The following is a 15412-nucleotide window of genomic DNA, read 5'->3' on the forward strand; positions in this document are numbered from 1 at the left end:
TTGTATTATGTGAGAGTTGTTGTTCTATTGGATAGAGGGAAGACCAGACAATAGTGCCTTATCTTACTATTAATTTGCTCAGTAAGCCTAGAGCATGGTATAATATATTATATTTACAAACATTATTTATTTATTTATTGGAGGGGCTGAGGGCGGCTGGTGTAAGGCGATGTTCTTGCTAAATGACCAAGAGCTCACCTCTCCTATATCACCACAGCACGTAGGCGACATCACGCCACCTTGTCCCTCACACACAGTCTGACACAGTTTTGCTCAGTCCCAAGCGGTTGTCATAACAGCCGAAGGGAAGTGGGTAATGTGCAGTGCATTTCAGACACTGTCTGAGTTACTCAATACCGTCACTCAGGAACCTCTAGAATGGATAGTGTTTGTATGGTGTTAATCACACAGGCGATTGCGGTGTGTTCATTTAAAACCTCTGGTCAGTTGAGCTTTACTGTATTATATAAAGGTAGTTGTGGTGGTGTGGACGAGAGGGCACAAGGCACATTAAATATAATTGGACATGTTTTGGTGTCCCTTGGTTGGGCTTGACTGCTTGTGGCCATCTTTGGGCAAGTTGAGGAGGACCAAGTCAGTTACTGTGCAGAATGACAGACAGGCAATTGGACATGGCTGCCTACTGGTAAAGATCATTTGGCAAGTGAGGTTTATATGACTATGGCTACTGTACGCAAAGGCTAGTTAGAAGAGAGTGAAAAATCTGATGTTGCCTACTGTAATCGCTCTATATTGATCAGACCAAAACTGCTGTTAATATTTGTCAATAGAGCAAGTTTGCCTTTGATAATCCATTCACAGGGGTTTTACCTGTAAACTGTCAACCTTTAGAGAAAGAAACACAACTTGTGGTGCATATGATGCTTTTGGATATAACTTAAACATCCCAATGATGTTTCAACAGGGTACCAAAACGCAGTAAGCGAAGGTCATGATTTGCCTATCACTCTCACTGTCTCTGTCATTTGCATCTGAGCAGCGAAGATAAAAAATACTGTGGACATACAGAGCATGCTTTTAACAAGGAGACATTAGACCCTCCCTTAAAAACAGAGGTAGAGAGAGAGCATGTCACAGGAAGAGAGAAAGAGAGCGTGGAGGCTTCCTCTCTTGCTACGGTTTGCTGGGCTGGATCTGATGTTTCAGTGTTTCACCATCCAGCCCATAAGCAACGGGGCGCCCTGCATATAAGGCCTGAAGTGGGGGGAGACCCCTCCATACAGAGAGTGATCCATCGCAGCATGAGCAGCACCAGGAGACAGAGAGTGTGGAGTTAAAACATGCCCAGCCTAATCATCACAGAGACACTGACACAAACACAGCACTTCAATATGGAGCAGGACGACAGGAGGAGGAACAAGAACCTGTGAGTTTAGCTTATAGATTTTTTTATGCAGTCAACAGCTGGGGAATTTGGAAAATGTATTGCGGAGCTTTTGTATAAGTAATAAGGATAAATATTCAATGTAGTCTAGTAATACTAAGGATCTGTAATATACTTTCTAAATATAAAATACTTTGTATAGTTTCTTTTACAATGCTTTTACATACGTATATGTTATACTAAACCTGTAAATACCTCCTACCTAGATACTACATACTGAGATGTCCTTATACAGCAATGGAATAAGTCTTGTTTTATGAGACGATCATGACATTTCTCTTTTTCTCTCCATAGGGGAAAGAACTTTATTTGCCGACTGCAATGCATGTTCTCACACTCCACATCTGAGAGGTAAGGATTCTTACTCTTCCTTACACTGTCACTCTGCATTGATGCTAATTGTTAATATTTTGCATGTATTTTATTGTTCAAGTACCATGTGTGTTCTAGCATCCATCTATGGTAGTGTGTGCGGATTCAAATGAAACTTCAGGACTTATGTTAACTTTGGCAGAGCACAGGCGCACGCACGCACGCACGCACGCACGCACACACACACAAGGCCCAAGTGTTTGATATGTGAAAGAACTTGATAACTGTGCGGCTATAATAATTTCTTAATTATGTTGATTCTATGTGCCCTTTTGTCCTCACATCAAATACCAGCTTATTTTTACCCAGATTTGACTCTAGTTGAGTCATCAAACACACATTTTCTTCCCAGCAGGCTAAGTTTAGAAGATACCCAACAATGGTCTCAGTCACTGGAGAGACTCCTTGAGTCTAAATGTAAGTTTTACTTCACGAGACGATCAAAATAGTTAGAGATAAGTAGCTAAATCAGATTTTTAAAATCTAAAAATGTGGAACAAAAATTCCATGTGTGCAGGCTTGGGGCTGTATCAGTGTTTCATGCCTTGGTTTGTTTTTGTTCTTCCCCACAGATGGACTGGCCACCTTCAGAACCTTTCTGAAGTCTGAATTCAGCGATGAGAACATTGAGTTCTGGCTGACGTGTGAGGAGTACAAGAAAATCAAGTCATCATTCAGAATGTCATCGAAGGCAAAGAAAATCTATGAGCAGTTCATAAAGGCTGAGGCTCCTAAAGAGGTAAGACTGTTATGTATTACAGTACATGGCTACATGTTAGAGATTCAAATAACCCTCTGTAACCTCATTGATGTTTCAATGTATTTCATCAACACCATCCAGTTATTAAACCACCCTCAAATGTCTCCAGACATGCTATATGAAATGCTTCTGTACTTTGTAAATCTAAATGAATCTTGTTCCAGATAAACATTGACTACTACACAAGGGAGCAGATCAAGAGGGCTGTGAAGACTCCTACCCTCCAATGCTTCGACGATGCCCAGAAGATTGTCTATGGGCTGATGGAGAGAGATTCGTACCCTCGCTTCCTGCGCTCAGACATTTACAGATCCCTCCTGGAGTCCCTCGCCGCTGACGCCATCAAGGGATGATAGGAGAGGAGAAGACGACAGGAGAACATGAAAACAGTAACTGGAATGTTTGGGCTTCTACAGGATGGAAGGCTGACCAAGCACAAAGAGACTGACAGGCCATGCCCTACAAGATTGGTTCCCACAATGCAGGACCACACCCTGAAACACTCTGCAAGCAGGATTAGCCAAGAGAAAAATAAAGAAGCAAAGACAGATGGAAAAGCAGAGAGGATATGGGGAACTCTACGGTGATGCGTGTTTGAACTGGATGCTGCTGTCCTATCAGTGACTCTGGGAGTGACATGTCGTATCATAAGTGATCAGATCGTCTTTGACAGTGAATGAATCACATAGTGAATGACGATTGAACTGAAACACAACGTCAGAGAACCATGCAGTCCCCACTCAACCGGAGGTGCTTCCTGTCTTGATAAAGACAGAGAAGAGTGTGTCCGTGTGTGCGCGCGTGTGTGTGTGTGTGTGCGTGCGTGCGTGCGTGCGTGCGTGCGTGCGTGCGTGCGTGTGTGTGTGTGTGTGTGTGTGTGTGTGTGTGTAACAGGAAGCCTATGATACTGTGATAAGACATGAGATGCAGGGTGGACTTTCTCTAGCAGTACTAACCTACGTGGTCAGGAGGAATGTAATGAAGGAAAGAGCATGTATTCAGCGGATATACAGCGGATAAACAGAATATACTCTCCTTTACACTATGAATATTTAGTCTCTAAAATCAGTCAAGTTTTGTGAAAGGAATTTTGATCTTTACACTTGTAAGGCAGTTAAAGACTTCTTACGCTGTCTATCATTTAAGAATTACCTATTGAGAAGTATAGGTTAAGTTGTGCAATTGTAGAGAGAAGAATAGTCTATGTCCAACTTTGTATATTGAACTTAACTCCTACTTATTTGATACAGAATGTTTCTGATTGCTTACTGAGCTTGCACAATAGAATGTTTAGTCATTCAGATTTGCATGTTGTACTATTTATAACACACAGTTACTGTTTGGATGCTGACTTTTGTAATGCTTGTAAAAAAAAAAGTTATGATTATGTAGGATGACAATAAATGATTAAATTATTTGCAGACAAGGTACTTGTTGTCAATCACTAATTAGCAAAAATGTCTTCTGGCTCACTCTCAACAACTAAATTAAAAACCAACATTACATATAGCGATTGCTTTAATCTTTACAGCTCATTACATAGTAAATGTCTCAGACAGTCCATGATTTATCACGACAATGTTTTACCAGCAAAACATAAGTATAATATCACTATTCCATGAAGCGTGGTATACATTTATAAATGTGTGGCAATAGTACTGCCAAATCAATGTCACATGCTAATGTTAAATGTTATCCCTTGACACACCACCTTCCCAGAAAGTAGTGATAGGGCTATTACCATATAGTAAATCATGAGTTTGAGCACACTTGATGGTCTCCAATGCATGTGAAATCATCTCAATGTGCAAAAAAGAAGTCTAAATTAAAAATAAAAATAAATCACACACCAGACAGTTTATTAGGTACACCCATCTAGTACTGGGTCGGACCCCCCTTTGCCTCCAGAACAGCCTGAATTGTTCGGGGGATTCCACAAGTTGTCGGGTAAATGTTCGACAAGAATGTTGGTCCATGCTGACGCGATGGCATCACGCAATTTCTGCATATTGGACGGCGGTACATTCATGCTGTGAACAGTCCGTTCCATCTCATCCCAAAGATGCTCTATTGGGTTGAGGTCTGGGGACTGCGCAGGCCACTCAAGTAAACTGAACTCGCTGTCATGTTCCAGGCAATGTTTTTCCATTCCTCATTTGTCCAGTGTTGATGACTACATGCCCACTGGGGCGGATTCTTCTTGTTTTTAGCTGATAGGAGTGGAACCCGGTGTAGTCGTCTGCGGCAATAGCCCATCCATGACAAGGATCGACGAGTTGTGCATTCCAAGATGCTGTTCTGCACACCACTGTTCTACTGTGCCAATATTTGTCTTTTTGTGGCCCGCCTGTTAGAGTACATGATTCTTGCCATTCTCCTTTGACCTCTCTCATTAACGAGCTGTTGTCGCCCACAGGAATGCCACTGACTGCATGTTTTTTGTTTGTCGCATCATTCTCGGGAAAACCCTAGACATTGTCATGCGTGAAAAGCCCAAGAGGGCAGCCATTCCTGAGATACTGGATCCAACACACCTGGCACTGACAATCATACCATGCTCAAAGTCGCTTAGGTCACTCACTTTGCCCATTCTAACGTTAAATCGAAGAGTAACTGAATGCCTCGATGCCTGTCTGCCTACTTTATATAGCAAGCCACGTGACTCACAGTCTGTAGAAGCGATTCATTTTTGTGAATGGGGTGGTGTACCTCATAAACTGGCCGGTGAGTCTATATACATTCATGCTACACATACATCTGCTGCTACCAGACTCTTATTTACTATGACTAATAATGCACAATTTAAAAACTTGCCCCATATCCCCCGTTTACCTGATACATGTGTAAATATTGTATTACAAATTGTGCCTTCCTGTGTTATACTTTTTCTAAAATGTCTATTCTATTCTACATGCTTTTGTTTTTATCTGAAAAACTAGTCTTGTTTCAAAAAAAAAATTCTGCATCATGAACAACAGAAACAGGAAGAGCTGCTGAGTTTCAGTTTCTCATCACAAGACCATGGTGATTATGAGAAGTAATGTGTTTTTACAGTTAATGGATATCTAATAAGAGACTGTGATCCTTGTGTTAATAACTATGACAACATGACACTGCATGTAAAGGTGTTTCATCATTGGGTGAATGTTGGCCCATTCCTCCTGACAGAGCTGGTGTAACTGAGTCAGGTTTGTAGGCCTCCTTGCTCGCACAAGCTTTTTCAGTTCTGCCCACAAATTTTCCATAGGATTGAGGTCAGGGCTTTGTGATGGCCACTCCAATATCTTGACTTTGTTGTCCTTAAGCCATTTTGCCACAACTTTGGAAGTATGCTTGGGGTCATTGACCATTTGGAAGAACCATTTGTGACCAAGCTTTAACTTCCTGACTGATGTCTTGAGATGTTGCTTCAATATATCCACATAATTTTACATCCTCATGATGCCATCTATTTTGTGAAGTGCACCAGTCCGTCCTGCAGCAAAGCACAACATGATGCTGCCACCCCTGTGCTTCATGTTTGGGATGGTGTTCTTTGGCTTGCAAGCCTCCCCTTTTTCCTCCAAACAAAATGATGGTCAATATGGCCAAACAGTTTTGTTTCATCAGACCAAAGGACATTTCTCCAAAAAGTACGATCTTTGTCCCCATGTGCAGTTGCAAACCATAGTCTGGCTTTTTTATGGTGGCTTTGGAGCAGTGGCTTCTTCCTTGCTGAGCGACCTTTCAGGTTATTTCAATATAGGACTCGTTTTACAGTGGATATAGATGCTTTTGTACCTGTTCCCTCCAGCATCTTCACAAGGTCCTTTGCTGTTGTTCTGGGATTGATTTGCACTTTTCGCACCAAAGTACGTTCATCTCTAGGAGACAGAACGCGTCTCCTTCCTGAGTGGTATGACGGCTATGTGGTCCCATGGTGTTTATACTTGCATACTATAGTTTGTACAGATGAACGTGGTACCTTCAGGCATTTGGAAATTGCTCCCAAGAATGAACCAGACTTGTGGAGGTCTACAATTTTTTTCTGGGGTCTTGGCTGATTTCTTTTGATTTTCCCATGATGTCAAGCAAAGAGGTAATGAGTTTGAAGGTAGGCCTTGAAATACATCCACAGGTACACCTACAATTGACTCAAATTATGTCAATTAGCCTATCAGAAGCTTCTAAAGCCATGACATAATTTTCTGGAATTTTCCAAGCTATTTAAAGGCATAGTAAACTTAATGTATGTAAACTTTCGACCCACTGGAATTGTGATACATTGAATTATAAATGAAATAATCTGTCTGTAAACAATTGTTGGAAAAATTACTTGTGTCTTGCACAAAGTAGATGTCCTAACCGACTTGCAAAAACTACAGTTTGTTAACAAGAAATTTGTGGAGTGGTTGAAAAATGAGTTTTAATGACTCCAACCTAAGTGTATGTAAACTTCTGACTTCAACTGTATATATTTTGTCATGTGGTTGTGTAATTTCTTCCCATGCCCTTTCTATCCTGCAGAGGACACTTTGGTATTTTCTGATTTCCTCCTAACAGTGTGATTGCCAGCATGTGTGGCTGTCGTCGATAGCCACTCTCAAATTATGGATCAAACTTAACAAGCTTTTAGCATTGCCTTAAGAGCAGTTCCCGTTCCCCCCCACTTTAAATCACTCAACAGCAACACAGTGTCTCCGCCGTGTCTCCCACAAGACCACATCCTAGAGAACTACAGTACATTCGGAAAGTATTCAGACCCCTTGACTTAAAAAAAAAATGACATTGCAGCCTTATTCTAAAATTGATTAAATTGTGTTTTCCCCTCATCAATCTGCACACAATAAATTTGAGCAAATGTATAAAAAAAATGTGTTACCCATTTACCTAATGATTCAGACCCTTTACTCAGTACTTTGTTGAAAAACCTTTGGCAGCGATTACTGCCTCGAGTCTTCTTGGGTATGACGCTTCAAGCTTGGCACACCTGTATTTGGGGAGTTTCTCCCATTATTTTCTGCAGATCCTCTCAAGCTCTGTCAGGTTGGATGGGAAGCATCGCTGCATAGCTATTTTCAGGTCTCTCCAGAGATGTACCATCGGGTTCAAGTCCGGGGTCTGGCTCAGCCACTCAATGACATTCAGAGACTTGTCCTGAAGCCACTCCTGCATTGTCTTGTCTGTGTGCTTAGGGTTGTTGTCCTGTTGGAAGGTGAACCTGCGCCCCAGTCTGAGGTTGTGAGCGCTCTGGAGCAGGCTTTCATCAAGGACCTCTATGTGCTTTGCTCCATCAAGGACCTCTCTGTGCTTTGCTTTGCTCCATCTTTCCCTGACTAGTCTCCCAGTCCCTGCCTCTGAAAAACATCCCCACAGCATGATGCTGCCACCACCATGCTTCACCGAAGGGATGATGCCAAGGTTTTCTCCAAACGTGACGCTTTGCATTCAGGCCAAAGAGTTCAATCTTGTTTTCATTAGACCAGAGAATTTTGTTTCTCATGGTCTGAGGTTCCTTTAGGTGCCTTTTGGCAAACTCCAAGCGGTCTGTCATGTGCCTTTTACTGAGGAGTGGCTTCCGTCTGGCCACTCTACCATAAAGGCCTGACTGAGTGCTGCAGAGATGGTTGTCCTGGAAGGTTCTCCCATCTCCACAGATGAACTCTGGAGCTCTGTCAGAGTGACCATCAGGTTCTTGGTCACCTCCCTGACCAAAGCTCTTCTCCTCCGATTGCTCAGTTTGGCCGGGCTGCCGGCTCTTGAAAGCATCTTGTTGGTTCCAAACTTCTTCCATTTAAGAATGATGGAGGCCACAGTGTTCTTGTGGACCTTCAAGGCTGCAGAAATGTTTTGGTACCCGTCCCCAGATCTGTGCCTCAACACAATCCTGTCTCGGAACTCTGCGGACAATCCTTCGACCTCATATTTTGGTTTTTGCTCTGACATGTATTGTCAACTGTGGGACCTTATATAGACAGATGTGTGCCTTTCCAAATCATGTCCAATCAATTGAATTTACCCAGCTGGAATCCAATCAACTTGTAGAAACATCTCAAGGATGATCAATGGAAACAGGATGCACCTGAGCTCAATTTCCGGTCTCACAGCAAAGTGTCTGAATACTTATGTAAATATGGCATTTCTGTTAGAATTTTTTTATAAATTTGCAAAAATTTCTAAAAAATCTGTTTTGTCATTATGGGGTATTGTGTAGATTGATGATGAAAAAAAATATTTAATACATTATAGAATAAGGCTGTAAAGTAACAAAATGTGGAAAAAGTCAAGTGGTCTGAATACTTTCCGGATACACTGTTAATGGGCAATCTGAATTCAATCACTAGCCCTCTGGTATCAATCCCATGGCAAGATCCAAACACTTGTAGTCTCTTTTGAGGAATTCTGCCTATGACGTTGAGCAGTAATTAAATGACACTGATGTAAAATATACCACTTTGTGTTTACGGAACATTTAAAACATTGTTCCCGTATTTATGCAAATTCACAGATTTTCCATTACTTTTTTGGGTGGTGCCACAGTGACATACAGTACTCCACCTGCAGTATGCTGTACTTTCTGGGTAAGGACAAACATATTCAAATCACATCCACCATGCATTTGCATGAACCCAGACATCTTCTGACAGCTTCAAATAAATATTAACATAGTAAAATAAATAAAAGTGTGGAAAGATGCAAAGCTAGCGCGAAGCCAGGTGATGTGTGCGCTATTAAATTACCATGCTGGTGGGGCAAGAACCAGTCATTCAGGTTGGAGCACTATGCTGATAACTCACTTATCACTCTGAGTCAGTTGGACGAATACAACCATCTATTCAGGAAGGTAGAGAGAGACTGAGAGAGAGAGAGAGAGAGAGAGAGAGAGAGAGAGTGTGTGTGTGTGTGTGTGAGAGAGAGAGAGAAAGAGAGAGAGAGAGAGAGAGAAAGAAAGTGCGAGAAAGAGAGAACGGGGGTAAGAAGAGAGAAGTAGGGAGAGAGGGAGAAAGAGGAGAGGGGGAGAGCAGAGGTAAGAGTTCAGAGGTGAAAGGGTTTAGGTCATCTGTACAGAAAACAAAGTGGTTAACCTCAAAACCTGACCAGTGAACCTCCTAATTATTCCAGATAGTGGTTTACTGCATTACCTGGCACATTGTTGCATCCGGTAATGTCCCTCCTCTTTCATATCAATCTAACGAAGGCGGTTACTAAGTTAATTGCAGGTTAGCTAATTTCTAACTGGAAAAAATTTAGAATAAAAATTGGAGAATCAAATTGTATTCATCACGTACATGGTCTACATCAGGTATAAAAGGTGCAGCGAAATGCTTACTTTCTAGCTCCCTCAACAGTGCAGTACAATATCAAGCAATTTATTTCCAACCCCTTCTTCCCATGTTACTATTTTTTACACTCTATGAATAGAGTCTTGGTTGTATCTTAATGATTAAGAAACAGGAATGTAAGGAAATGTGTTTGATGGGCTACAGCATTCCAATCAGTATGCATCTTACGGTAGGGCCTATACTTGTGTTGTGAAGCGGATATTGCATCATGTTCAGTCCTCCACATTATCATACTTTCCATGCATTCTTTTCTTATGACATCTCCTACTGCTTGATTAGATCTGATTGGTTTAGTTAATAAAATATATGTTTGTCTCTACAACTGCTATGGGTGGGGGTTGGGGGGATTTGAGACTTGCGCTTAGGAGCGAAATACATTTTTAATTGTATGAAGTGTATTACAGTAATTTCCTTTGATGTTGCTGTAACTTTTATCCTGAGACTTGGAGAGTTTCAGTTTAAGTGGATAGGAAAGACCCCAACTCAGAAAAGGCATCAAGGCCCCATGATGAACAAATGTTCATGTTGTCAAAACAAGGTTTCAAACTCACCCTCTGACCAATCCTATCCTCATCAGTCCTCTAAACTTTATTATGGTTTTGGAGGGCCTTGTTGTGCCTCTACGTCATTGGCTCACCGCCTCACCCTGAGTTAAACATGGAAGCACAAGCACTCTCAGTAGTGTAAACATTTACACTAAACAGCCAATCACATTCCCTAGCACTGCCTTTTTCTCCTTCAGGCTCTCACCATCAGCAGATGGGCTAGTCAACTGTTTACATAGAGTTGGCCAATCAGGTTCCAGATCTGTCACTCTAAGCCCACCTTTCTAGCATGACGATATCAGAGAGAAACTATAAAGTGCTCTGACTGCTCCAGAGGGAGGTCGATTAACTTGCTTGCTATAGTCAGGACTATATTCAGTGTTTCACCACAGAATCATGAGAGAGTGTGTTGTATCAGAAAGGGACATGGCGTGTACAGACTATATGAAGGAATCGGATTTCTCTATTGATACAAAAGGAATCAAGTAAGTTATTTAATGATTAATGTTTGTGTTATTAAAGCTGGTTGTTATGACATTGTTCAGCAATGATAGCAGTCACATTATCCTAACAGAAATTATTGCATTTTTCAGGAAGAGAAACTGGAGGACAAGGATACGCTATCTTTTGAAGATCACCTCTTCTTCTTCTTCTTCAAAATGCATGGCAGGAAGATCTTACAGGTGAGGCTCAGGGATTTGAATTATGTACTATTATGGAAGTAAATTAAGGACTATGTTAAGACTCTATTTTCTAATAATGATCCAACTTAATATGTATCACTATAAGCAGTATTTACGACTACTACCACAGTATGCTTCTTGTACATGTTGCTCTAATATGACTGTTCTCTCCTTCCTCAGGCCAACAGTGGAGGAAGTCAACCAATGGGCACAGTCACTTGACAAACTCCTGAGTCACAAATGTAAGTGCCACCCCCTGAGTGTTATAGCTCATATGATAGCAGCGTGATTGTATGAAACTGGCACAAAGGTCATTGGGTAACAATGTATACGAATTAAGTGAGTCAACTTGAAGTGAAGTACAGTTAACTAAACTGCACCCCTGATTGGTTGATATTTGACCCTTGACCTCAACTTAGCTTGAAGGCCTCTTTCACTGCTTGCTTTGACATTCCCTCTGTTCTCTCTCCCTCATTCCTTCCTCCTTCTGTCCTGCAGATGGAAAGGCAGCGTTTCAGATATTCCTGAAGTCAGAGTTCTGTGATGAGAACATAGAGTTCTGGATGGCCTGTGAGGAGTTCAGGACCATCACGTCTCTAGGGAAACTGTCGTCGAGGGCCAGAAGCATCTATGAAGAGTTCATCCAGTGTGATGCTCCTAAAGAGGTGAGATTCTTTCACTACTGGCAGATGTGATTTGGGGAAAAAACAACTATCTAATGCCATTATGTGATCATTCTGATTGTACAAAGACTTACTGTGGTTCTTGTCTCTATGTTTGGCTGCAGATCAACCTGGACTACCAGACAAAGGATGCTATCATCCAGAGCCTGCGTCTGCCCAGCCTGACGTGTTTCCTGTCGGCCCAGAAGAAGGTGTTTAACCTGATGGAGAACAACTCGTACCCTCGCTTCATCCACTCTGAGCTCTACAAGGAACTGTGTGCCATCGCCAGGGGAGAGGGGAAATATCTCAAGTTTTAAGATTACTACTCGCAAGAATTGGCTATGTAGTCACGCATTACATGAAGTTGCACTGACACCATGAAGTTACATGGAATGTAAAACCATTTTACATTTGAGCCATGTGGTCATTGGCAATGCTGTAGCGCACTATTTATAAACAGTACTGTAGTGTAGGAAGTACAGTGAATATCTAGCTGTAAATAGCTTTGCCTTTACACTTGAAAAATGTTCATTCAACTGTGCATCCTTGGTTTTGCAGTCAGACAAAACAACACCAGGAGCTTTGTGCACATGATTATGCAGATAAGATGTAAAGTTGTTTTGATATTGGCTCAAAATGGAATTGCTTATCCAGTTGTGTTTGAATGCACTTTAGTCAGTTTCACCAAACACCAGTACCGGTAAATAACTGGCTACTAACTGTTTGCAATTGATTGTATATGATGCGCGCAAGTACTTCCTGGGACCAGTCATATAGGTTTACATTGGCAACTGTTTCGCTGGAGAGGTGAATGTTTTGCATTGCATAGAGGTGTTTACACTAAACATTGTAGCGGAAATGGTTTTAACCATTCCAATGAGTTCAGTTCATCGTGGGTGAACTTGCTGTAAATAAAACAAATGACAGAGGTAAAGGTATGGTGGCAGCTGGACTGCAACACTATTGTTTTTCATTATTTATCATTTGTTAAATATATACATGTCAAATAAAATAATGTTGAATTCAGAAACAAAGTATTTTCTAGTTACTGGGCACTGAAGGTTTTAACAGTGTTAGTAATGACAAAAAGACCACAGATCCAACTGAAATAACAAACCATAATTTCAATATGAGAGCGAATGACTGTCCATGACATGATAAACTATACGTTATACCTTACAACTTCCCAGCAGTAGGCCTACCTTGGAGGCAGCTGAGGAAGGCAATGTTTTGGTGTAAAGAGATTACATATGAGGTCTCCCCAGTCTTCTCCCTTCCAGGCCTAATATTTACTCAACAAACTCAAACATCAAAGACATAAATACCGGCATCAGATCAATTCCCTTTCTCACAACTCCTGGATGAAATCCATCTACTGTACTCTACCAGTAAAATAACGTCTGCAGAACATGTAATTCTGCTTCCATTGGAACAGTGTGTTCCCGCAGTGGGATGGGGCCATATTAAGAGGTTCCAGTAAGAATTGTTCTGAGGTCCACATGCAAACGAGAACATCATGACTGACGTAAGGCACTGCATCTCTGTACCGCTGAGGATGTGCAGACTTTGTGTCACTTTCCTGACATGACAGAGCGCTGTTAGTAAGGATGTGCATGAGCTCATAGTAAAAGCTGACACTGAGCAGACAGCCAGACACCTCTCCTCTCTGACAGCTGGCCTGTAGTACTAGGACCCATGGCTTGTGTTGATATTTCACAGGCCTAATATAGGACAATTTCTCTCCTAACACATCTCAACCCAAACAGCTCAAAAATAACTCCCTACACTCCTAACATGAAGGCATAATAAGACATCCATCTAACACATTAGTCCAAACAGACCAGAAACAACTGAATATGTTTCTTAGCAACGGGCTAATAGTTTTGCAAAAGGGCAGTTTCTCCCCCCACTAAACATCCAGTCAAAACTGTGCAAGAACTATCGTGGTGGATACTAATACACCACCACGAGAATCAGAAAACATAACGTTGCATGTCTTTCTACCTCTGAGTTTGTGCTTAAACTATATATGGACTCACCCATATCAGGAAAACAGAGTATTACAAAGTATGCTCTAACTGTGCAGAGATGTCAGTGACATAGCACTTAACACCTTAAAATAACATCTTAAAGCTCAGTTGGTATGTATTCCAAACATACACTATCTATTCATGACACATGCACGTGGCCTATTTTCAGGAAGTAAGTGTTCCTTCTATTCTTTTGGGTGGATTGCGAAACTTGTTTTATTTGCTCCTACAGTGGAACTGGGCAGGCCTGCAAACAGCAAATTCTACTCCAAGGAGTGCTTAGGTTCTTGTATACACAGAAAGGATACACATAGAAGAGGGTAAGTTGTAAACGTCAGCCTAAGTACAGTAAATTCAAACCCAGAAAGGCATGAGTAAAGCATCAGGCACATGATTTCTTAATTATTAGTACACATGGAGCCGTAAGATTGAAGAGGTTTCATGATTGAAAAGGACTCCCAAGTTTCTTACAGTACTCAAAAGGTCAAGATTTCATTGTTTTTGCTAAATGTAGGTTGGCAACTTGAGAACAGAATCTACAGCACCCAACTAAAAGGAAACAAATAAATGTTCTAATCGTATCTATTGCAGAAAAACAATTCCTCATAAGCATGCTTTAAACCATATATAAATACATGTTCATTGGCAGAACTTTAGTGTACTTTAAAGCTGTAGGCTACAGATCAGGCATACTAAAACCAAGTTACGAGTACTAAAAAATGAAAAACAAATTTGGTCACAAAACATGGCTATCAGTGAAAAACAGGGGAAGGACAGTGTCTGTGTGCATCTGGCTGTCTGCAAGTCATGGCCCTATGTAAGGCACAATCTGCAGAAGGTAAAAGGAGGAAATTACTGTTTGATGCAGTTAGCTATAGTCTGCCAGTGTTGTGGACATGGCTGACTACAACTAGCCAACTCTGCGTCAGAATTCTGCGTCGTTGTGTCAACCTAACGTCACATGGTCAAAACTCACTGCGCCAGCTAAGAGGTTCAGTAATGGTCCCTAAGGTGAAACATGACTAAACGTCCTGATAAAGAATTTTAACCTGATTTGGTATTCTTATTTTAGATTGAGTGGCACTTATCTAAAGGCACTTGGATGTGACAACTGTTGCTTGTGTAGTCAATTATTGATAGGTGCAATACAGAGTTGCCTGTATATTTGTGACATCGTAGGCGGCTCTTAGTGATTAGACACAGGTTGACATTTGTCTTGACTCATGTCTGAGTGATTTCCTCTTAGACCAGCTGCAAAGTTAAAATTGGCTATAATATAAACATTTCATAAAAACAAGAATGAGCTTTTTGGTCTTAATTTAAGGTCAGGGTTAAGGAGTGTGGTTAAGGTTAGGATTCAAATCTGATTTTATGACTGTGCCAGCTAGTGCCCACTGCAGAGCTGCCTCCAGAACAAGATCCATGACGAAAAATGCTAACCTGCTGATAAGACCAGCAGCATTAAGGAATTTGGGGATCATACACCATGGGATAGAACATGATCTGTGACATTAATGACTATTTATGGATACTAATAATGATGGGAGTTGAACACTATTAAACCTGCAAACTTACTTGCACACACACAAAGTTGACCATGTGGACCTACACTATGACAGAATGCAATTAA

At 41.2% G+C, this 15412-nt stretch overlaps 2 protein-coding genes across 3 annotated transcripts; both read left to right on the forward strand.

Annotated features, from left to right (window-relative positions):
* Window positions 1–794: 794 nt before the first annotated feature.
* Window positions 795–3963, forward strand: LOC106560300 (regulator of G-protein signaling 21). 2 transcript variants are annotated; one of them, XM_014123054.2, is made up of 5 exons: window positions 795–1387; window positions 1700–1756; window positions 2133–2194; window positions 2350–2516; window positions 2702–3963. In XM_014123054.2, exons 1-5 carry the CDS (start codon window positions 1302–1304, stop codon window positions 2888–2890), a joined length of 561 nt encoding a protein of 186 aa, XP_013978529.1. In that variant the 5' UTR covers window positions 795–1301; the 3' UTR covers window positions 2891–3963. The 2 variants fall into 2 exon arrangements, with proteins under 2 accessions (XP_013978529.1, XP_013978528.1); XM_014123053.2 differs by having other exon boundaries at window positions 1075–1387; window positions 2130–2194.
* Window positions 3964–10726: 6763 nt separating this feature from the next.
* Window positions 10727–12710, forward strand: LOC106560302 (regulator of G-protein signaling 21). Its single transcript, XM_014123055.2, has 5 exons — window positions 10727–10889; window positions 10998–11087; window positions 11268–11329; window positions 11586–11752; window positions 11875–12710. The coding sequence occupies exons 1-5, from the start codon at window positions 10801–10803 to the stop codon at window positions 12067–12069; spliced, it is 603 nt and encodes a 200-aa protein (XP_013978530.1). The 5' UTR covers window positions 10727–10800; the 3' UTR covers window positions 12070–12710.
* Window positions 12711–15412: the final 2702 nt, after the last annotated feature.

The sequence above is a fragment of the Salmo salar genome, chromosome ssa10 (genome assembly GCF_905237065.1).
Source record: "Salmo salar chromosome ssa10, Ssal_v3.1, whole genome shotgun sequence".
Taxonomy (NCBI): domain Eukaryota; kingdom Metazoa; phylum Chordata; class Actinopteri; order Salmoniformes; family Salmonidae; genus Salmo; species Salmo salar.

Excerpts from the sequence above, each read along its gene's own strand:
- LOC106560302 (XM_014123055.2), top strand. The coding sequence starts at position 10,801 with ATGAGAGAGTGTGTTGTATCAGAAAGGGACATGGCGTGTACAGACTAT. Across the intron at positions 10,890-10,997 it reads ATTGATACAAAAGGAATCAA|GAAGAGAAACTGGAGGACAA; the intron begins GTAAGTTATTTA and ends TGCATTTTTCAG. Across the intron at positions 11,753-11,874 it reads AGTGTGATGCTCCTAAAGAG|ATCAACCTGGACTACCAGAC; the intron begins GTGAGATTCTTT and ends GTTTGGCTGCAG.
- LOC106560300 (XM_014123053.2), top strand. The coding sequence starts at position 1,302 with ATGCCCAGCCTAATCATCACAGAGACACTGACACAAACACAGCACTTC. Across the intron at positions 1,388-1,699 it reads AGGAGGAGGAACAAGAACCT|GGGAAAGAACTTTATTTGCC; the intron begins GTGAGTTTAGCT and ends TTCTCTCCATAG. Across the intron at positions 1,757-2,129 it reads TCACACTCCACATCTGAGAG|CAGGCTAAGTTTAGAAGATA; the intron begins GTAAGGATTCTT and ends TTTTCTTCCCAG.